Source organism: Ambystoma mexicanum, chromosome 6p (genome assembly GCF_040938575.1).
Source record: "Ambystoma mexicanum isolate Mex_15411 chromosome 6p, UKY_AmexF1_1, whole genome shotgun sequence".
NCBI classification, from domain to species: domain Eukaryota; kingdom Metazoa; phylum Chordata; class Amphibia; order Caudata; family Ambystomatidae; genus Ambystoma; species Ambystoma mexicanum.
The window spans coordinates 1,369,780,844-1,369,805,185 of NC_090935.1; the positions used below are offsets into that span (position 1 = coordinate 1,369,780,844).

Consider the following 24,342-nt stretch of genomic DNA (forward strand, 5'->3'; position numbering starts at 1 on the left):
GTTTTTTGTTAAACTACACACTGAGCAGTTTCCGCATTGAAAGTTGCCTTTCACGCTCGGAAAATCCCACAACGTGGTTTGTCTTGTCTTTGCTTTTGTCCTATCTTCATATGTATGCACTAGGCGATCTTTTAAGTTCTTATTGCGTTTGAACGCAAATCTCGGTTTTTCTGGTTTGAAAACATCTGTGTTCAATGTGTCGACAGGTTTTCATACTGCCATAACATTAGCAGTATATGTAATCATAATTACCATTGTTGTACTAACCCACCCATGCGTACAATTACTGCATATCTTTGACAAACATATTGGTTTTCTTGTGCCAAGGATGGAATACTTTACCTTTCGACTCTTGTAAAGGTTTTTAATTGTTTAAATATAATAAATCTCATTCTTTAATGTTTGAAAAAGATATCCTTATCTTTTGGTGTTTATGTTATGAGCTAACTGATATGTGCTAAGTTAGCTCCACTGTGACCTTTTTCCTACTGAAAGCGTCAATGACTAGGGTAGCTGTTGACTCCGATTTCTTTCCTAATTGTTGCCTTACCCTCTGGAGTCAAGCCCCCTTAGAAAAAAAGAGGGTTCCCTGCCTTATCTTATACACATGAGCTGGATATGACATGGAATAATTAGCCGTCAATCTTGGAATTCCAAACTCAGTTAATGAAAATATTTAAAAGAAAACATGTATGTTGTACCTCCTGGATTCCAAATTAGAGATCAATGTTCTGAAATCTACTGTGCAGGTTCAACAAACTCCCAGGAGTGTCAATTTAATGAACGGGGCATGCACCTTGCAAGTAGCTGCTTTCAGAGCAGTTCACCAGATTATGTCGGATTTACAATGTAGCTTCAAGAGCTACCACATACAGTGCAACTAGAGGCCAAGGTGTGCACTACTGTAGAAGAAACACCACTGTAACAGATGCAGAGCAGGCACCATTACTTGGATGACAGAGAACTTTGAAAACAGAAAACGTAACTCACCATAAGGGCAGGGTGATACATCACGTTTTTGCGATATATCGCTATATTTTCAAAATTTGATATAGGATGAGCCAATATCGTTAACAGCGAGATCTATACAATATTACATATACCATTTTTTATTTACATTTTGATATTTAGACACCTGTGTGTATTCTCAAAGAGGAAGAGGAACACTGTATTTGCACTTTATTTTGATCAATGTTTTATAACTAAAGGTGTTTGTGAAATTTCACATGTAGTCGGTGGCTTACAACTGAGCATTTAACCCACATAAACAATATCGAGATATAGCTCTTATATCCCCTTTCAGCCCAAAAATAGTGAGATATGAATTTTGGTCCATATCGCCGAGCCCTACTCACCATAGTGACTACTGTACTCCCCAATTCATGGTCCCCTTTCTCTGTACTTCTTGGCTTCCATCCCATCAGGCCGTGGCCAGAGCCTTTTACCCAACAAACGCCACTTAAAACTGAAATTCGGCATTGAGTAATCATATGTGTGCAGGGTCTGGCCTCCATGTATGCTGGTTCTGCCTTCCATCAATGACCGCCACTTCCTTTATTTCAGTGTCAGTCGCACTAATCACATTACACCTTTAGTAGGGAACGTGGAGAGTTAGGGGCACTCCCCAACCTTTGCTATTTGGGGCCAGGCTACTGGGTACTTTGACAGTCTGGCCACTACTACCCACAAGGAGGAGGATCGGGATAACCTGGTCTCATTATGACTTCCAAGGCACAGTAATATGAATGCCTAGTGGGAATTACCAGAATGCAATGGACAGAACGCAAAATGGTGTTAAACGATTCAGTACTTTGCAGAAGCAACATACCTACATACCATAGAGGCAGGAAGATTCCTGGTCGGCCGCTGACTGTACAGTCAGTGAAAATGTAGCATCGGTTCAACCAGAAAAGGAAACACCTGCAAAAGGGATGCTAAGGTGGCATCAATTACATAGTGCATATGTAAAGATGCAGAGCCACTCAAGGTCAATAAGACCCATTTTATTCCTACATAATATGAAATTGAATAGTAATAATAGGATAAAGACCCAAGTAGGAGACTAACCAAGAATGTGCCAATCATGGGATCCGACATATATTGCCTAAAGAAAAGACCAATCCCTGGGTGGCTTACAAAGGCACCCACCACTCTGGGTGTATAAGAAAGCAGGAGGGAATCAGAGCGCCGCAAGCTGGGAGGAAACAGATGTGCAAATCTCGGCTCCTTGGGGATACAAAGAGGCTGTTACCTGAATGAGATGGCCATCAGCAGATAGGCTATGCAGCAAAAACTCAAGATTCAAAGCACAGAGCAACAGGTTGCAAGTACCAGCAGTGTGAGGTGGTAGAGCCGCAAAAGGGTTCTACCATAGAAACCTGGAAGAAAGAATAAGGCTTGGAGAGAGAGCCTTTGCAAAAGATGCCCGAACTAGATGAAAACCACAGGCAGGGGAAAGATAGAGTACTGTGGCCTGTGGGAGAACAGAGTGCTAAGAAGAGAAAGACCATGCAGAGGTCTACAAAAAACGATTGTGGACAGGTCTCATGAAAAGAAGGACCACGGAGAGGTCTTGCAGAGAAAAAGACTAGGAAGAGGTCTGAAAAAGACAGGTACTGCTGGTCTCTTGGTCTTCCACCACCTCTTCCAACCTCATCTGAATAACCAGCACTTCCTGCTTCCTGTGCTCCCTTTTTATTCCCCTGACGCTCATTAACTTGGTTCTGTGTTTCTGGCCAATTTAGCTTTACTTTCCCCACCCGCAATGTTGTGAGTATTGGATTGGCAAAGTTACAAGTCTTGGGCTAAGTGCCAACCACTTTCTCAGCGTGGGTCTGTCGTGGTGCAGTAATAGCAGCCTGTGAAGTCAAAGTTCTGGTTTGTCTTAGACTCGCCCAGTTACTGGCTCCTCTGAGGTAAGTCCCAGTGTTGTGAAAATGGGGGTGTCCCTCAAGACAGTCCCTGGTGGTCTAGCGTGTTTGTTGTACACCATGTGTGCTTTCCCCGTCATCCGGTAAGATAGCTGGTAAGATAGCTCAGCGGGTTCAGCACTCAATCCTGCGATCTGTGTGTAATCGGCAGGTCGCAGGTTCGAATCTCGGCAAGGCCAAATCAGCCTTTCATCCATCGGAGGTGGATAAATGAGTACCGACTCTGGTTGGGTGATATTGTATGCATATATGTTCTATTTAATGCTTTTAGGTGTAAGGTCTATATAAATACACATAATTATACAATCCGGAAGCACGCAATGGCCTCTCTGACCACTGCACATGGTTTGTGTCGCTGTGATGCTCCCTCATCTTCGATCTGCTGGCAAAGTGATACACAAGTCTGTGGAGTTGCCTGCTGGTGGTCGGGTAGCATCATATTTGTGGCTGTTTCCTCATTCTGATGATGGCTCACCATAGAAAAAACAAAATGACAAGCAAGCCTTTTGTCGAGGCGACAAGGTATGAGTTAATGATAGACTGCTCAAAACCAGACTGGCACTGGGAGAGGGGAGATTGGTGCCCTCTCAACTGCCACTGTCCACACCGGCTCAGAGGGGTTCCCGTCACCTCTTGACAAGGCCAGTTATCTGGCCTTGTCACAACATATACACAATAATTGTAAACTGAAAACTAACCATCCTAATAATGTGAATTTTAAAGATTTCCGTTATTACGGCATCTTTTACCAGCATTGATTGAATATCCTATTCCTGGTAAGGGTTTGTGTTGTAGATAACTTTATATCAGGCCTCAAAACATGCACTTCCCACTAGCCATTGCTGAATGATAATTCACTCTAGGTGAGAATAAAATGGTGTGCTGTGTGCATGTAGAGTACTGGAATTCATACCGTGTAATGATAACGTACGAGGGTGATAACCTATACCTAGCTAGTCGCCTACAACTTAATTAATATGTATTCATTAAGCCAGTTTATATCATTTGAGGTTTTTAAATTGTGTGTACGGTTTTACTACAATTTGTTGTTACCGTTTCTGAACAGCTCTACTATTTAACATAACAGTGTATGAACCAAACTAACATTACTGATGAAACATTAGCACAATTACTAAAATCTTACCAGTTGAAGGAGGACTTCTGAAGGATGACTTCTTCTGAATCCATGGAGTCACAAGAGAAATGATAAAACTTAAAAGAGCAAGACCCAAGAAAAATCGTCCAGCTAGCAGAACCAAATCTTTTACACCTGTGAAGAAATATTAGTTTATAGCAAGTGTTAATGTCAAAAGGAAGAATAATTGTCATATGAACACCTAACATAGATAAAGCTAGAATCCATGATCATAAAACATTAAATGAAAATTTGAAATGGACTGCCTAAAGTAAAGATTAAACCAATAATAATTTACAACAAAACACCCAATGACAACCCCATTCTATGTCAAGATCGGAGACGAGCATTATGCTTCACCTTCTTTAATTCTGCTCTTCAGCAGTTTCAACAAAATAACAGATTTCAAATTTTTTTTTGTTCTGTTTCAAAACTACATTTCCCTCTTATAGCACTTCCTGTCCATGTCCTATCAGCCACTTCCCGTCCTTTGCTCCATCTCTTCTTCTCCTGCTCTTCAGCAAGATAAGTACCCATTCTTACTGTAGAGTGTTATTTAAAAAGGATTGTATGATCTTAATATAAGGGATTTATACGGAAGGAACAACTTTTTACAATATAGTGTTATAGCACAGCTGGCGCAGCATGCACTTTATTCATCGTTTGCACTAGCAACCTCGGCGCTAGAGAGATCACAGCGCCGTTTTCGCATTACACACAGTCAGCCCCACCAGCCCAATCCGGGCTGAACAGAGCCTGTGCTTCCGGCTCGGCGGAACCGAGGCATCAACCGAGGAGTGAGTTGGCCCCCACCATTGGGTAGACGGAGTAAACTCTCGCTGAGTCGCTTATGCGATGATGATCGCAAGGTGGATGCGATCACACACCAGATGATCACTGGAGTGCCTGCAGCCCAAAGAAACCGTGTGAAGCTATTAATTCAAAAAGCACTAGCATCATGCTACATCAGCAGTGCAGAGTTTGCAGGGACATAATGACCCAGTCCCGCCTCCATTAATGGTTCCAGCACCTACCCATCACTTGTGCAAGACAACCAGTCTCCAAAGGTCGCAGTTTCCTTCTCCTGGATGATGGGGTATTTCATTACTTGAGACAGGACCACTACAGACCCCTTCCCAGAGCAAATAAATTGTATTTGTAATGGGCTTTAGTCTAAACCCAGAGACAGATGGAAATTGTAAATGGGGGGCATTGATTCTTATTGAACAAACTCCAGGCAAAGTCATAAACTTGTATAGTTGAGCTTCACAAGACAATTTTAGCATTTCTCCTGGGAAAGCACTCCTCATATCCTGCAGCTGGTTGAGGGATGTTGGCAATTTTACCTTCTAGGCCCAAAGCTGATGCTTGACTCAGAAACACAGCCTTTAAAAGTATTTTTATTGTTAATGGTGAAATTGTCACTTTAAACAGCATAACATGTATTTGCAGTAACGCTCCTATCAAAGATATATCTTTAATATTGCTGTATGTTTCTTTATACAAAGCTGATTTTCAGTCCTGTAAAGAAAAACAGGCACAATGCTAGGCCCAATTCTGGTTGGTTGTTTTCTTATAAACTGTTGTGCATTTCTTCGCATATTAGATTGTTTTTCCATTTTAATAAAAAGTTGCTGGATATTTTCTGTTGCCTGTAAGTAATTATCTCTGGTCATGTCAGCTACTTAGGGCATATTGCGATTGTAGATCGGCTGCTAAAATTGCACATTTCCTTCCATGTGTCATTTTGCAGATGCTGTGCGCAGGCTGCAGCTCACATGTTTGTTGTTAAACTGGCTCTTGCCTTTCTTTGCATGCTTTTCTTCGGTATATATTTCCCTAAACACCTCGCTTCTTACAACCCATGGTGGCCACCCTAGGAAGTCATGAGTGCCAAAACAAATGAGAGTAGGCATTGCATGGAGGCCCTGTGGGTCCCACTGTTAAACCTACTCCGGCAATAACATTGGCGACTGGGCAGCAGTCCCCGGTCATCAAGGTCTCCCAAACCCATTTTCTTGCCTCTCTACTATGACCTTATCACAGCACAAAGAATTACACAATCCACAATATGCCAGTAAACAACTACAACTAAAACGCATCTAGTACATCAATAAACCGAAAACATAGTGAAAATGAAAGTGACATTTGAAAATCTCAATGATTTCTTGCTGGCAATAGCCACATAACTGACAGCCAGCACTTCTACTTTGCATCCAAATTTTCCAAGATTTGTCCGGTATGCCGTAAATATGCCATCTGCTGATCACAACCCATAATCAGTGGCATTTAAAAAATGTCAAGTATTTAAAACACCAATTTATTTATTATTAACACCATACTTAAAATGAGGCATATTCTGTACATTGTCATCAACTGGATGGGGGGAAATAAAACTCATTATTTATCAATTTTGGGCGGTTTGATTTGTGGAACTAGCATTTAGTCATAAGTTGGTACTTGCAAATCAGAAAATGCCGTACAAAAGTGAATTAGGACACATATGCATGAGATTTAAACCAAGAAAGCAGGGTGCAAAAATGGCACTTGTCACTACCCAATGGCTAGTGATGATTAACTTTTGTAGAGTAAGAAAGGGTGTGCTTTGTGTATGTGTAAAAGTGAGGGGGCGAGTGACTTTTATGGCTTGCTTGCAACTTGAATTTTGTACCCCTGATAATAGGATACATACAGATGGACAAACAGTAAAAGATAAGATTTTATGGGCAAGTTAGAGTTGCAGCATGCTAAGTACATCCTTCTAGTTCTCTAAAGGTTGCTCCTGCTTGTAGGATGACGACTGATATTCAGGAGCTGCTTTCAGCTCCTCTTCATCAAATCCTTATTTCTATCCCTGCTTGGTATCAATATGTATCCAAATTTAAGCGCCAATATGCTTCAGAGTGCATCAGGAATAAAGCACATGGATTAAAACGCATAGGTTCACCTAGTTTCTGCATGATACTTGATGGCAATGCATGACCTTTTTCTGTCATTCCCTTCTGCATTTATCTTTACACGACCAACTGTTGGTTCTGGCAATTTGGTCATTCAGATCAGCATTCACAGATCATCCCTTTGGTAATCAGGGGGTCGTTTAAAGTGTATCTGATAAAGAGGCCTGCACACCTCCAGGGCTGGCTTTAAACACTTTTTTTCTTAATTGGTTCTCCTCCTATATTTCCAACCGCACCTTTGCTGTTTCCTTTGCACCTCCCCTTTGTATCTGCTCAATCATGGTGTTTCCCAAGGTTCAGTCCTTGGCCCCTTTCCCTTCTCTCTCTACACTTCCTTCATAGCTCCCATCATCTCCTCCTTCGGTGTCTCACACCATTTCTACGCAGACACCCAACTCTTCCTCTCCTTCTCTTCTTTCACCTCTGGCATTCACCTTAAGCTCTCTTCCTGCCTCTCCGCAATTAAATCTTGGATTTCCTCTCACTTTCTAAGCCTCAATACGAACAAAACAGAAGTCCATTTCTTCCCTGCTAACACACATCCTCCTCCATCCCTCCACCATCTATTCTCTTCCCACCTTACCTTCTCCCCAACTTTCCCCATGCCCGCAACCTTGGCTTTCACATTGATTCTAATCTCACCCTCACCCACCATATCTCTCTCTCACTGCCAGATCTTGCCGCTTCCACCTTTATAACATCCATAAAATGTGCCCCTTCCTAACTTTGCATGCTACTAAACTCCTAGTTTCCTCCCTCGTCTTCTCCAGGCTCTTCTACTGCTCCACTCTCCTTTTTGGTCGCCCTTCTAATCACTTAACCCCCCTTAAATCTATCTACCACTCTGCTATCCGCTCCCTCTTTCTACTTTCACCATATGATTCCATCTCCTCATCTCTCTCCTCCTTAGGTTGGCTTCCCTTTCACTCCCAGCTCAAATTTAATATCCTGCGTCTCGTTTTCAAATCCCTCTATGGCCTTGCTCCACCCTACCTTTCCTTTCTCCTCACTTTCTACTCCCCTTCTCGCCCCCTCCGCTCTGCCGAACTTTTCCTGCTCACTCCTCTTGCATCTCCCTGCGCCCCATCCCGCTTCCGTTCCTTGCAACTTCTTGCTCCTTTCCATTGGAACCGTCTCCCTCCCTCGTCTCCCTCCCCCTACCCGCTCTATCCCATCCTACCCTTCCTTCCTCACTTCTCTAAAATCCCATCTCATCCTATCCCCACCCTGACCTCTTCTGCTACCTCTCTCTCTTGATCCTACCTCCCATCCCAACTCCTTCCTATCGCCTCTCTCACTAGTCTCACACCACTCATGTTACACCACTACATTCAAGTAAACTGTTGTAAATTGTTGCATGTATTGCTTTCTGTTACTTGAGTCACATTTTGTTTCTCAATGCTTATTGTATTCTCTTTGTGTCCAATTTCGTCTCCCTCTCGTCCCCACTCTCCTCACCTGATCGGTAATCCTCCAATTCTTCCGTCTTGCGATGCCGACGTGAGCAGAAATCTCTCTTTGTGGTTGAAGATACTTGCCTACCACGAGAGGAAGCCACAGTGAATGCTTGAAACAAGCAGTCCTGGGACTCCTTTCCCGTAGTGGGCGACAAGGGAAAAAGCCTGGTTGGCAGAAAAAACCCTTGCAAGGAATGAAGCCAAACCGGAGTCTTCCAAGGATAATGATGAAGCGTAGTCTGTAGTAGTAGAAGAGTAGGTTTCCGGCTAATACGGATTTGAGGAGGAGGATGACAAACGATGATGGCAGAAACAAGGCAGAAAAACGCCTTGCAAGAAGGAGTAGTGAGAGAGACTGTAGCCGGTGGCAAGATAGAGCCGCAAAAGCTGAAGCAGGTAAGGCAAAAGGGGAGAAGAGAGAGAGAGAGAGAGAGAGAGAGAGAGGAAGAAGCCTCGCTCGAAACTAGGAGAGGCGAAGGTAGAGGCACGGACCAAGCCGTGTTAGGGAAATACTAGCGTTCTCACCCAAAGCAGGAAAACAAAAACACTATGGGGGTTGCAACGCAGAGATTGCCGGGAGTGAGATACTGAAATACTTCCCGGCGACGCCATGTTGCCGGAGAACTAGACCGCGGCTGCACGTAAAGAAAGCAACGTGCTGGAACTACGGTCTGCGCCGAAGCCTCCAATGCGGAAGTATCCGCCAATCGGCCCGGCTGCGCATGACAGTATGCCCCCTCACAAAGCGAACCCCCCCAGGCTTACCCGGAAAGCACCGATGGAACCCAGTCAACAACCGGGGGGCATGAATGTGGGAGACTGGTTCCCAAGAGTCCTCCGACTCTGGGTAACCCTTCCACGAGACCAAGTATTCCAATCGTCCCCTGTAGAATCTGGAGTCACGAATAGCTGAAACTTTGTATTCTTTCGTACTACCAGAACCCTGGACCTGCAAGCGGGGAAGAGATCTTAGGTGAGGGTCCCAAAAAAAAGGTTTAAGACGAGAGGAATGAAAAACAGGATGAATGCGACTGAGCGCAGGAGGCAATTTCAATCTGAAAGCGACAGGGTTGATCTTAGATAGGACAGAAAAAGGTCCCAAAAAGCGAGGAGAAAGTTTGGAAGGGTGAACCCATCGAGGCAGAAATTTAGTAGAGAGCCACACCTTGTCTCCCTCCTTCCAATCGGGACAGTCCTGCCGACCTTTATCCGCCTGTTCCTTGTTCCAGCTTCTGCTTCTTTCGAGACTGAGTTTTGCAGTCTTATGCGCCTCCGCAAGGGACTGAAGCACTGCTTCCGCAGTGGTAGAGTTCGTAGCAGTTGAAACCACGGGAAAAATGGTTCGAGGATGCACTCCATAAGTGCAAAAGAAAGGGGTAAGACCTATCGCGGAATGTGTAGAATTGTTATACGTAAACTCCGCGGTAGGTAACAGCGACACCCAGGTGTCTTGATGTCGGTTGGTATAGCATCTCAGATATTGCTCCAAGGTGGCATTCAGTCGTTCTGTCTGAACATTCGACTGAGGGTGGAAACCAGATGATAGAGCGCTCTCCATGCCAACTCTAGTACACAAAGCCTTCCAGAAGTTTGAGATGTACTGACTACCTCGATCGGAAATGATCTTGTCCGGCAAGCCATGTAGTCGAAAAACATCTTGTGTGAAGGTTTCCGCCATCTGAGTGGCAGTTGGTAAGCCAGGTAGTGGGGAAAAATGTGCCAATTTTGTGAAAGCATCTATCGTTACCATAATGCAAGTGCAGGATTCGGACTTGGGTAGATCCACAATGAAATCTGTAGAGATGAGACCCCAAGGGCGTGTAGGCATCTCGGGTTGTGTCAGCAAACCTAAGGGTTTGCCCGATGGATACTTAGATCTGGCACATATTGGACAGGCCTTGATGTAATCCTTCACTTCTCCTTTCATTTCAGGCCAGAAGAACCCTCTCGAAATTAGTTCAGTAGTGTTCTGCACTCCTCTATGACCCGAGGTAAGTGGATCATGGCCCAAATGAATGATCTTCTTACGCCAAGGGCCTTCTGGAATGTACAGTCGGTTCGGGTAAAACACTAAACCCTCCTTCTCGATATATTTTCCTCCTCGTAGCTTAGAAAGATTCATCTTTTCGGAAGCCAACGCGGTCTTAACTTCTTGAAAGAAAACATTGACAAGTCCCAGAATAGTGTTTCTTCTGAACATAGTCTCTCGAGAATGAGGGGTATAATCTCCAAGAACATCCTTCCTAGATAAGGCATCTGCGACTTTATTCGAGGAACCTGGTAGATAGGTAATATGAAAGTCGTATTGGGCGAAAAAATAAGCCCATCGTGCTTGCCTTGAATTCACACACTCCATGTTCTGTAATGCCTTGAGATTCTTATGATCTGTCCTAATGAGAAAAGAATGATGTGCACCCATCAGTAAATGTCGCCATTCTTCACAGGCCAGCTTCATGGCGAGTAGTTCTTTCTCCAAAACCGAATAGTTCAGTTGGCTGGGAGACAAAGTCTTTGAGAGATAAGCTACTGGATGTTCTATACCATCGTAGGCTTGAAGAAGAACCGCCCCTATAGCCAAGGCAGAGGCATCGGTCTCTACGATGAACTGTCGGTTTTGATCCGGATGTCGAAGAATCTGAGCGGAACAGAACAGACTTTTTAAGTCCCTGAAACCCTGTTCAGCTTTGGGTGACCATAGGAACGGCCCTGAATCTTTCCTTAAGAGTCGTGTAATGGGAAGCACTATCTCTGAGAAGTTTGGGATGAACCTCCTGTAGAAATTTGCGAGACCCAGAAATCTTTGTACTTCCTTAACACTGTCCGGGGAGGACCAATCGAGTACAGCAGTGACCTTGTCGGAATCCATGGAAATTCCTTCTTCCGAGAGAACATATCCAAGGTAATGAACAGAGGGGGCTGCAAAAACGCACTTCTCGGGTTTGACCAGAAGTTTGTAACGTTGTAGACGCTCCAGCACTTGAGTAAGGTGAAGGATATGTGATTCCAAGTCGGAGGAGTATATAAAAATATCGTCCAAGTAGATGATGACAGTAACCAGTAACAGATCGGAGAATAAACGATCCATAAATCGTTGAAAAATGGGCGGGGCATTCACTAATCCGAACGGCATTACCTTGTATTCGTACAATCCGAACGGGGTGCGGAAGGCCGTCTTCCATTCATCTCCCTCGGCAATGCGAAGCAAATGATATGCGTTCCGAAGGTCCAGTTTAGTAAAGATACTGGCCCCCTGTACCGCCTCTATGATCTCAGATATGAGTGGCATGGGATAGCGGTCTCTGATTGTAACTTTATTTAGTCCTCTATAATCGATACAAGGACGCAAATCGGTGGAGTCCCTCTTTCTGATGAAAAACAAAGAAGCTCCTGCCGGAGACTTGGAATGTTGAATAAGGCGGTTTTGCAAGTTGGTATCCAAGTATTTCCTTAAAACTTGCCTCTCGGTTTGGGTTAAAGAAAACATCCTGCCGAAAGGAACTAAAGCATTACCTTCCAACTCTAATGAGCAATCTTCAGGCCTGTGTGGGGGTAGCTCCGCAGGTATCGTCTCCTTGAAGACCTCCTGATAGGGTAAACAATAATGTGGTAATGCGTGAACCCCCACATGATCACTTGTTAACACCTTCGAAGTCTGGGACTCCCCATGGAATGGTGCTGAGAGGCAATTTTGTCTGCAGTACATAGATGAAAAACTCAACTGGTTGCTAGTCCAGTTTACCTGAGGGTTGTGTTTGCGAAGCCAGGTAACTCCTAAAATTATAGGAAAGTGCGCGGCTCTAATGATGTCGAATTTGAGCACTTCTCTATGTTGGAAGATGGTAACGCCTAGTTCTTCCGTGGTATGGGTTATCAAACCCGATGAGAGTGGAGATCCGTCTACACCCTCTACCTTTTGATCCTCTTTGCGGGCTACTCTATGAAGGCCCACCTTCTCTGCCCAAAGAGTGTCAACAAAGTTTCCGGCCGCCCCACAATCCAGGAGGGCTAGGGCATCTATAGATCTTCCCCGGGATTCAATTTGTACCGGAATAACCATCAACCTGGAATCCTCCAAAGTGTTGGGAGCTGAAATGGAGAGAGAAACATAGGGACTGAACGGGTTGCAAACTGATCCTCGGAACCAAGTCCCTACTGGCGCCGAGGAAGTTCGTTTCCCTGTGACTTAGTTGGAACCACCGGACAATCTTTGAGCTGGTGCTGTTCAGAACCACAATAGGCACACAGTCCCTTTTCCTTTCTCCTTCTTCGCTCAGCGAATGTAAGCGGACCCCTGTTAGCTCCGATCTGCATTGGCTCTTCGAGGGAGTGGGAGGAGGTGTGAGAAGAGGACGTAGAAGCATTGGATGTATGAGGGCTTGTTGATACGCCATGTTTGCGGCGTTCTGCTCGGCGTTCTTGAAGTCGATATTCAATCTGCAATGTGGAAGATAGCAGATCAGTGAACGTCGGGGGGCGAGAGGACCGGGCAAGCTCGTCCTTAATCTCTTCTCTTAGGCCCCTTCTGAAGATGGTGTACTGGGCTTGTTCCGGCCAACCTGCTCCTACCGCCAAAGTCTTGAATCGGGATATATATGTTAGCACATCTGAGGACCCTTGCCGCACATCCAACAAATCCTCACATGCAGTAAAGGTTAGTTCCGGTCTCTCAAATGTCTGTTGCAACAAGGCTTGAAAGCCGGCGAAGTCATGTAATATGGGGTTAGCACTGATCACCAATGGCGTAGCCCAAGAAAGGGCGTTACCAGTCATATTTGAGATCAAAAAGCCTACCTTGGATTGATCGGTGGCAAAGGAACGAGGCCGAAAAGTAAAGTACACTACACAAGCCTCCATGAATTCTTTTAACTTCTTTGGTGAACCATCGAATTTCCCCGAAGGAAGCGACATCATCGGTAGTTCCGCAGGCGAAACCTCCCGAGTAGTGGCAAGTTGGCGTAGAACCACGTTTTCCGCCTTAACCGTCTGTAATTCTTGTGACAGGCCATGAACCGCCTTCCAGAGTTCCTGGATCTGTTCTTCGGCTGACATTGTTTTCTCCTGGCGTTGCAATCTGTCCAATTTCGTCTCCCTCTCCTCCCCACTCTCCTCACCTGATCGGTAATCCTCCAATTCTTCCGTCTTGAGATGCCGACGTGAGCAGAAATCTCTCTTTGTGGTTGAAGATACTTGCCTACCACGAGAGGAAGCCACAGTGAATGCTTGAAACAAGCAGTCCTGGGACTCCTTTCCCGTAGTGGGCGGCAAGGGAAAAAGCCTGGATGGCAGAAAAAACCCTTGCAAGGAATGAAGCCAAACCGGAGTCTTCCAAGGATAATGATGAAGCGTAGTCTGTAGTAGTAGAAGAGTAGGTTTCCGGCTAATACGGATTTGAGGAGGAGGATGACAAACGATGATGGCAGAAACAAGGCAGAAAAACGCCTTGCAAGAAGGAGTAGTGAGAGAGACTGTAGCCGGTGGCAAGATAGAGCCGCAAAAGCTGAAGCAGGTAAGGCAAAAGGGGAGAAGAGAGAGAGAGAGAGAGAGAGAGAGAGAGAGAGAGAGAGAGAGAGAGAGAGAGAGAGAGAGAGAGAGAGAGAGAGAGAGAGAGAGAGAGAGAGAGAGAGAGAGAGAGAGAGAGAGAGAGAGAGAGGAAGAAGCCTCGCTCGAAACTAGGAGAGGCGAAGGTAGAGGCACGGACCAAGCCGTGTTAGGGAAATACTAGCGTTCTCACCCAAAGCAGGAAAACAAAAACACAACGCAGAGATTGCCGGGAGTGAGATACTGAAATACTTCCCGGCGACGCCATGTTGCCGGAGAACTAGACCGCGGCTGCACGTAAAGAAAGCAACGTGCTGGAACTACGGTCTGCGCCGGAGCCTCCAATGCGGAAGTATCCGCCAATCGGCCCGGCTGCGCATGACACTTTGGCCCTCTTGTAAAGCGCTTTGGCATAAAGCGCTATATAAAATTTTAAAAATACAAATACATATACATCACTTTCATACCCAACCCATTTCGGTTTCCACAAAAGACACAAACATTCTCCATATTTCCTGATATCTATACGGTCCTTCCACTATATACTTCCAACTCAATAATCACAGTATTTTAGCGTGTTCCAGTACTGCTCTTATCTGGTGGAGAGGGGACCTTCCACTTTCTTAGAATAAAATGTCTTGCCACTGCGTAAACTAGAAAAATCAATCTATTGAAAGTGTGTTCCATGTCACATGACCTCCCAAAGCCATAACCTTTCCTGTAACAGTCATTCATCCCCTACTATTTAATAAAGCCTGACAAACACTGGGAGACCTCATATATTACTAACATTTTTAAAATTGATACTTGCTTCTGACATCGGAAGCCTTATCCTCTGTTCCACCTTTTCCTCATAGCTAAGCGGTGCGGGTTTAGTGCAGATGAAAAATTACAAAATTCTGTACCCGGAGCAAGAATTAATATGGATTCTAAGTATCTCAAGGACAATGTCACTTTCCCAGCTCAGAATTTCTATTTTATCCTCTGGATGTAGACAAATGTTAACAAGTCACGGTTATTTGACTGGCATTGTGAAAACGTACACCCAACTGGTTGTATTCATTTCAGTTGGTGATGGCTCTCACAAGCCTTTTTGGTTCAATGTTTGTTTCTCTCATAATACCTTGGCGTTCGGTTGTCTTTTAACATAGGCAGCTTGTAGAAGGTTATACTTGGATGAGTTCCCACCATCTAAACCAAATGTCTATGCAGACCAATGTTTCTATACTTTTAAAAATATGCAGTCTCTGCTTAGTGGTTATTTTGGCTGGGCATTCTAACGTTCTGCGCTGTCTTGATGGGGTGTCTTTTATCCTTCAACAGTTCAACTCTTTTGGTATCCTTTGCTCTAATCAAAGCCTGTGACAATGTCCCGTTTATTTATCCTTTGTTGAAATCATTTATATGTTTTAATAATTCCAGTTATGAAATCTTCTAGATTTCAATTAAATCTCACCCTTCACAGCTCTCTAGAGCGGATATTGCTGCAGAGGGTAGGTCCCATACGATTATTGATCACTTTGATTTCCATATTGAGATGCATCACTGAATTTCACTGCATGCAGATGTACATTTTAAATTTACATTTTTCAAAATGAAATACTTCAATATAGTATTTTACAGTGGCTTCTACAACCTCCCAAATCAGAAAGAAATCATCCATGTAGAGTAGTATGCTTTGTTCAGTTCTGTGTCTGGTCTTCAATAGCCCATATTTGATTCAACCAAATGGTTATAAGGAGGAGAAAAGCAGGAGGCCCTGGCCAGTCCACAGATCCGTGATTAGCAGAATAGTACATGAAAAATCAGTTATTAAGGCAAAGTTCAATAACGTTTCGAAGCATAATTTAAAACAACATTATTGGAGACCCAGAAAACCCTACCAACTACTGTCTAATATACAATCAAGCTCTGGCGCACACGGAACCCAATACTCTATTGTATCACACAAAAGTAGGCGTCAGACCAATGAGAGGCCCAGAAACCACACTCGATTCCATCTGGGATGACCTAAAAATATCAGCGGATGAAAACTCCACCTGTGCCCTCATACTTCTGGGCATCTCAGCGCCCTTTGACACCGGCAGCCATTTAACAGTTAATTAAAAAACTGGAAGCAACAGGCCTCCAAAACACTGCTCTACAATGGACGAAATCCTCTCTCATGGACAGAACAGAATTCACCCGGCTTCAACCCTTCATCTTGAAACTATGAAAAATCATCTGCAGAGTCCCCCAAGGATCAAGCCTTGCTCACCAAAACTCTTCAACACCAACATGGCGCTGCTTATGAAAATCATATGGACTCACCTGTTGCGACTACGCAGACAGCACTCAAGCAATCTTTAAAATGACCAAGTGAGAAAACAGTAACTGCAACACCAGCAACTGTCTCGCACAACTGTGCACTTGGATGACGGAAACAGCCAGATTCTCAACCCAGACAAAACTGAAATTATGATAGTCTCGCAAACCCCCATGTAGGAGGCACCAATTCCATGGCCATTGGAAATGGGCCATTTCCCCAGAACATATCAATTGATTAAGAGCCTTAAACTGAAACACAATTTTTTGATGTAAACGCACCTTACAAATGCCCAATAAATAAATATACTACAAGGACAATGGCCTCACGACGAAACCACAACAAGATAGTCAGAAAATACTTCTACCACCTATGTACTGATAGATTATTCCCTATCTCACCTTCCCAGACAGAAAGCTGCCCATCAAATCTCTAGTTCTTTCGGGAATCAATTGCGCCAACAGTATTTACACTGGGTGTGCCGGAAACCCTCATGAAGAAGCCACAATAAATCCGAAACAGAGCAGCTAGACTACTAGTCAGACTAGGCAAGACAGGACACATAACTCCACTTCCAAAAGCTCGCCACTGGTTACCAGTTATGAAAGTGATGCACTTCAAAGCACTCTGCATAGGCCATAGGGCACTTTAAGGTCAAGGAGCAGAATTCATCCTTCTCCGTCATGGTGGCCAAACTTTGGGAAACGCTGCTCAGGGGAAGTGTGCATTATGCAAGAGTACCTTAACTTGAGAAAAGAATCTTAAAATATGGCTGTTCATTGCATACACGATAGAGAAGCTAATCAGCCAATGGTAAATAAACAAACCTAAATCACTGCACAAGGCACTCAGTCTCATGGCATTGAACAAACTCAAAGGGAATTCCAAACCAGCTACAGATGCTCACTTGAAAACCTCTAGGTGCAGTGCTCGAAGTGTATGAAAAGAAGTATTGGAACTATGTTCCCTGTTGGCCTGCCCCGCTCCCCCAGACCCCATCACCACGCCCTCTCCCACGCACAATACAAACCCAAAACCAACAACAAATGCGCCTGCTGTTTAAGGGAACGTTCAGCGCAGTGCACTGAAGTGCCCGTTTCAACTGCTTCCTACACTTTTATTTTAAAACTAAACCATTCCTGAACGGTTTTGTTTTAAAATATAAGTATAGGACCAGCAAAACCTAAGTTAAAAAAGTAGAGGAGCACTGCTCTCAACCGCTCCCACCCACTTCGACCACTGTCTAGGTGGCACACAGAGAACCCCTACCAACCAGCATGCAAAGAACAACCACCATAGTCATCACAGACACAACCCTGACATAACCTTTATGACAGGGAGAAAACTCTTAATTGAGCACCACACTAGCTCCCACCAATAGCCACTCTCGACTTGAAATAAAATGCAGGGCACCCTCTCACCCAGTGAAGACTGGCAGAACCTGCCCAACCCCCGCTATTAAAAGAAGAATACCAACTATGTGAGCTCTCAGCCGAGGATGGGACGAACATGAGAATGCAGGATGTGCCATTAGCCCTGCCTATTAATCCTCAAATTCTACAACAAACTCATCAGACGCAACCCTAAACTACCACTCACACATGAGTATGTATAGATCCAAACCCCTGAGGTCAAACAAATGAACTCTTCAATCCAGCAAACACATGATGGCTCCCAACCCACACATCGAATCACAAACACACATAGAAAGCTTGCATGCATGCAGAGCTCAGGGCACTTGGACTGCATGCAAGAACACAAAGCACTGCTATTTTGCATTTTCTCTCTCAATCTGACAAGCATAACCCGCCCACTCTCTTTCAGATCCGCCAGAGCACTTGGAGGCCATTCAAATAGCAGCGGTTAGCAGTACACATCCTATTAATGTAACATTAACCTAACATAAAAGCTTTTTCCTTTGAAACTTGGTCCGTAAGGTATCACTATACCATCGTTTTGGCTGATACTAGTGCAAGTGACAATGCTCATTGTCTCCAATTTCATGGCAAATTTAAGGTAAGTCGTTGATTCTCAGCAGAACATCTTTCGTTTCCTTACCATGCGTAGGGAGAGTGCTTACAAAAATAAATAACGCATTGACAAGGTAGACATTGTTTTCACATACTGACCCATGTGAGGAGCCAGTTAGTCTGCCAATTGGGTTATTTGGTCTATGTTAGGGTAGCATTCCATTTTTTGGGGTTGGGGGGTATTCTGCTGTCCCATTTTATGGGAATCCTAGACACATTACTACATTAGTCGCCAAATGTACCTTTAGGTTGGTCTTTGGGTTATTAATGCATTTTTTAAATCCTACTCTGCTATTTTGTTTTAGCCAGTCTTTTGTTTAGGGAAGCTATAAAACAGGCTTAAAAGGGTTCTGTCTATCAACCTCTGTAGTGTGTTGGACAGGTTTAGAGTCTTCATTTGCCTCAGGCAGGCTAATACACAAAGTGTGTGCCTGGACTGAAGTGTTTTTTTTAGGGCCATCCTTGTAGACTGGCGCCAGAACCTTTGTATGTCTGCATGATTGGAGGGCTGGTTTAGTCCGCCCCAGGAGTGAATGTGAAACCTGGCAATTTCCCATGCTTGCTGGAATTTTGAAGGTTTACTTACATAAATTGCTGTGGGATTTTGTCACAAAAATCTGTGCTGCTGCCCATTTGCTAACCGTGCAGTCAAGGCATTGCAATAACCCAGTCTGGCTAATATCAGGGCCTGGCGTCACCACAGCTTTGCCCTGAAACATGAGCAATGGAAGAATTTAACGCAGCATGCATAATTGGTAGTTAACATACCAGGTTCATAGGGTCCTACACAAATCAAAGTTGGCCCCCAGGATTTGCCAGTTAATATCTCTCTGTGTTTAGATGGCTCAAGAACACCTACCCAGATTTCCCTGCTTAGAATTCGCTCTGTTGCGCCCTACCACCTAGACAAGGCGCACCTAATCTCGAGATTACACAGTGCAGTTGTGGAATTCCACAAATTTCCTGACGGGTCATACTGATGCAGAATGGCATTACGTAGGCTGGTAAAATCCCACAAAGGATTGCAATATAGTTGTCAATTGAGAACCCAAGGGACAACATTTAACACCTTGAATCTCGTTAAAATCGCTGCCTAGATTAAACGTTCAATTGGACGATGTGCAATGTTGAGTTCACAGCAACCTCTAGCAAATACTCAATTGCTGTTCTTGATATGGAGCTTTATGCTAGGCATATTCAACTACTGAGCAGGTTACACAAAGGGCCTGCAAAGGCACACATTTAATACCCCAAAATAATCATTGTCAGAGCACCATATGAAGACCTTCTCCACATGAAAAAATAAGTGTGCGAAAGCAGTTCTTTTTGCTCATGAAGCATATTTTGTGACTACCAGATTTCTAGGTAGGGGCTAACACAGATACTCTCAGAAACAGCTGACAGGTTCTCTGAAGGGGAACTCATGCTGATGATCCACAATTTTAACAAAAGTGTGACTACCAATACCACAAGCTGATTCATTACTTACAGGAGTAGTTGGCTCAGAAATGTTATCGTCCCAATCGATCAGTGATGTATTTTCGATCATACATCGATCCAGCTTAAAAAGAATTCCTATGCATCTTACATTAGAGTTCCTCACTTTTATACATGCGTAAACGCCTCCCTGAGCACCACCATCTTGTGGAAATCTTATCCGTTGATCCATCGCCCTAAGTTCAAGGGCACTCGCGGCAGTAATACAGATCCCCTGCCATCACTAAACGCTTACATCCCTGTTCACAACGCCAATGCAAGTCTCATGTGAACGTCCTCTGTGCGCAATCATTTGACGTGTCTCCATGGAAATGCCAAGACACCTCTTTCCTCGACAAATATAAGCAAACCATTTCTGATCACATAACGTAGGAGTTTATTTTTCCTTTCACGTCAGTGTATGAGTCACCCCGACTTGTTTCATCATCAGTTAAGTTTATTCGGAAAACAAATCCCTAAACCGATTTACAAACAATACACAAAGTTATTACAATATTCAACAATGATTACAAAACAGTTCCAGTAAGACAGAATTCATACAGATCAATTTCTAAAAATGTTAAAATAGCATAATTAAAAAGACAGTGCATGTGTAATCTCATCTTGCAAGCAGTTTGTTCCGTCGGTACCAGGCTTTTCTTAAAAATTCTACACAGCCCCAAGCCACAGGGATAGTTTTGGCAAGCAACAAACAAATCAGAGCAGGTCTAACCTGGCTGAAACCTCAGTTTTTAAGCAAAGGTACGATAGTCCTTTTTCTTATATCCTGATACGGACAAACTGTTGGCTGTTCAATATTTAGCCAGTTCTTTGTTCGCAACCTGAGCCATAATGAATTGAAGCGTGCCTGAGTCAATGCCCAGCGATCAGAGGGCCTATGGCTGTGCAAAAGATATGGCTGAATGCCCTCTGCGCCAGAAATAAGCATGTGCTTTCTATTAGCCTCAAGCCTAAGCCTGGAGGTTTCTCTATTTGACACAAGGATTGAGTTAAACAATTGCTTTTATTTGTTTACTGTGTTTGGTAACAGAAGAGCAGGGGAACATTGCAGGTTCTGGGCACTGAACTGGGAAATACATTTGTAAATGTAGGATAGACATGGTATTTTAGATTTTGGGGGGCTGGTCGTCACATCTCTGATAATCATATGAGTTATGGTGGCTTTCGGATTCAACTATACTGCCAGCCAGTGCGCCAAAGGAGCCATCGTCAATGTGGGAGCTTCCCAGTTCCATATAAGTAGCAAAGTTATGTGCTGAACACGGCAAGCCAAGCATTTTTTTAAAGAAAGTATTTTCTATAGTTTCAATTTGGGTAACATTCTCCATACCCCACAGGGCAGCCCCATAATTGGCAGTGGCCTTCGTTTGGGCTCTGTATACCTCCAGGATCATTTTGATCGGTTGCCCCGAACACATGTTCTGAAAACGAGACAAGCCCCCCAGAGCGTGCCTCATTCTCATACACTGCTTCTCTATCTGACCGGACCCCCGCCAATTTTCACTGAAGGTGACTCCAAGATAGTAAAATCTATCCACTCTGGGCATCAATTAATCCGCATCTTTAGCGGTCTACCACCTCTGCCCGAGCAAGCCATCAATGCGGATTTCCTGGAGTTCACTGTTAACTTAAGATTAGACATAAACAGGGTGTAGGTATCCACCAAATATTGCAGAGCTATGGGGATCCGGGCAATCAGAACCATGTCATCCTCATAGCCCAATACTGGAAGCGGGAGTCCACCAACCCTAATGTAGTCAGCGTTAGTTTCCACCAGTGCCCGATAGAGTCAGTTAATATGAAGGGCAATAATCATTAGGAAAACCACGCACCCCTGACGCACTCCCAGAGCCACCTCAAAAAAACCTGTGCATTGGCCTTGTTCCCCAAATCTCACGCACGCAGAGGTATTTTTGTGAATGCTCTGCAGCACTTTTACCAACTCCTACGGGCATCCCATGAACCTGAGCACACCCCACAGCAAAGCTCTATCCACCTTGTCGAACGCTGTGCTCAGGTCCATGAACGGCAAGTAGAGTTGTTCACCCCTAACAAAAATAGACGTTGCTCCCACCAGGTACAAGGACTTGGTCTTGGGTCCCCAAGCCTGGGCGGAAGCCATACTGGATATTTATGAGGACCTCGCTAACAGAGATCCACTGTTCCAGGTGCTCCAGGGCAGCCCCGACCAAAGATCTTGAATGAGGTGTCCAACAAAGAGATTGGCCTGTAAGATAAAGGACTCTCTGGATCGCCCTTTTTAAAGATGGGGTAAAGTATTGCTTGGCGCTATGAAGAAGGATATTCACCCAGTTCGAGGTAAGCATTGAAGCAGTTAGTTAGCAAGGGGGCCCACAAAACTGCCTCTTCCCTAAAAAGGTCTGCAGGAATTGCATCCGGGCCCGGCGCTCGGTTATGCAATTGCTTGTTCGCTGCTATTTGAAACTCCTTCACGGTTAGGCGTAAAGTAGTACTGCGCACCCCGTCAAATTTACTAAGGGCCTCTGCCTTAAATAAAGAGCTAAAATGGTCAGACCATGCTTTCTCACTCACATTGTTCTTTCTATGTTTTCGAGCTCTTTTATAAACAGGGCCATCTGCCACAAATTCCCAAAATATTTTGGAGTCCCCTGCCGTTACAGCCTGGAGGAGTTCTTCCCATGCCTGTTTTTCTAAATAGCTTTTCCTATTCTCCAATACGGTTTTGTAGTGAGCGCAGACACTGACTATCTCCCCTCTAGTGCTATCCCTCACGTGTAAAATCCCCTTCAAGTAATTTTGGGCTGCACGGCAGGACTCGTCAAACCAGCCCTGAGTATTAGTCTCCCCAACTTGTTTCTGCTCTGTTTAGCTATCTACCAAGTATGACACACTAAGAACAGGTACTTTTGCTGCCAATAAGTCAGTAGTCGCTTTTTATTGAATCATTTCTTATATTATGTACAAATGACTTTACCAAACCATATTTAAATTCTACTTTAACATGGCATGTTCTTTACATGTGTCCCTGCAAACCTTTAAAGTGTGTCCCTATTAATCTTGTCTTTGCGCGATTGGTTTTTCTAACATGGCTGTTTTTTCACTTGTTTTTCGTTAACATTGAATTTTAATGTGAAACCGTGTTTGTTACTGTATATTCTATTTATCTCACTGTTGATTCTGTACCTCTTCAATATTCAGTAACTATGGCCACTATTCAGCCCTACATGTACGAGCCAGAATATTCAGAAGAGGAAATGTGTGAAAGAGAAAAAAGTCAAGACCATGGGGAATCAGATGCTAGTCATGACGATCAATCACAGGAGTCTGAGCCCAGTAGCATGGACAACCTTTCCATCTGGTGTACCTGCTATCGTTCTGAGGTTATGCCCGCTTTAATGGAAAACTGATGCTGCAAAAAAAAACTCTGGTTGCTTGGCCTACATTGCCGAAGACACACCACCGCTATGCAATTACAGAGCTGCATGACTTCAGGGCAGCCTGCCTTACAAGATCTGTGTTGCGAATGATGATGGTCCTTATGCACAAACTTCGATCTACAGTTCGTCCTCACAATCCAAGTAACGAGTAAGTTAACTCAATATATGTTGTGTGTTTGACAACCGAGATGGCTAGCATTGCATGTTGTTCACCTCTATCATTGTAACTTCTATGGGTCACTGATAAAAGCATTTTTTATGTAAATTGAATACATTTCTTTTTCTAATCTCAAACCCTAATATTCATCTTTAGAATCAACGTCTGTCGTCCGTACAAAGACCTTTCTTTCACTTGGAAGTTAAAAACAATATTTCCCCCATCTCCCAAACTGTTCTTTGATCGAATGGTCGTTCACATTTTCATTTGATCCTCACTTGATATCTCAAGCACTGTCAGTACTTTCCACGAAAAGGTACATTCTAAAGCATCACAATGCCTTATTTTTTAAACAGTATTCATAATACATGCAATTATTTGGTTCATTCAAATAAACTATTTCTTTATCTCTTACACGTGTGGTACAGGCTTGTGGCCTATCGTGCGTTTTCATGTAGAATTTATAGAAGACTGGGATTCCGCATTCGACGAGTGATACCTACCTGTGTGGTTCGCACCATTCGTGAAATATTCCCCAGTTACTCTGGACAATAAAGCGGATTTATGCAGACAGTACCTCGACCGCAGCAGTACAATTTGTAGTTTGCCATTGCCATCCACTTTACAAAACGAAATAAAAAAAATAAAAAACGGAGTCGATATGAAAAGTTGTTTGAAATTATTTGAGTGCACAACACATACAAACATCTAAGAGGATCGTGAAAGATTAGTGTCTTTCAACAAGGTTACTGGCCTGCTGCGCTCACCTCATCCACATCCATCCCCCCTCTGCCATCAATGGCAGTTCGCACCTGTGGCTGTGCGCTCGATAGGGGGCTGCGAGGATGGGAAGGCTAAAGGTGCCAAACACCATGTACAACCCAAGGGGCTGTTTGGCAAGGGGACCACTGACCACA

At 44.0% G+C, this 24,342-nt stretch overlaps 1 protein-coding gene across 4 annotated transcripts in view; it reads right to left on the bottom strand.

Moving 5' to 3' along the window:
- Positions 1-24,342, bottom strand: part of UBXN8 (UBX domain protein 8) — a 415,886-nt gene that overhangs the window by 367,959 nt on the left and 23,585 nt on the right. For 3 of the 4 annotated variants that reach the window (XM_069626088.1, XM_069626087.1, XM_069626089.1), the window contains exon 2: positions 4,075-4,200. The exons of the other annotated variant lie outside the window; for it this stretch is intronic. In XM_069626088.1, coding sequence (XP_069482189.1) covers positions 4,075-4,200 — 126 coding nt within the window. The remainder of the gene's footprint in view (positions 1-4,074; positions 4,201-24,342) is intronic. 4 annotated transcript variants of the gene reach the window in all.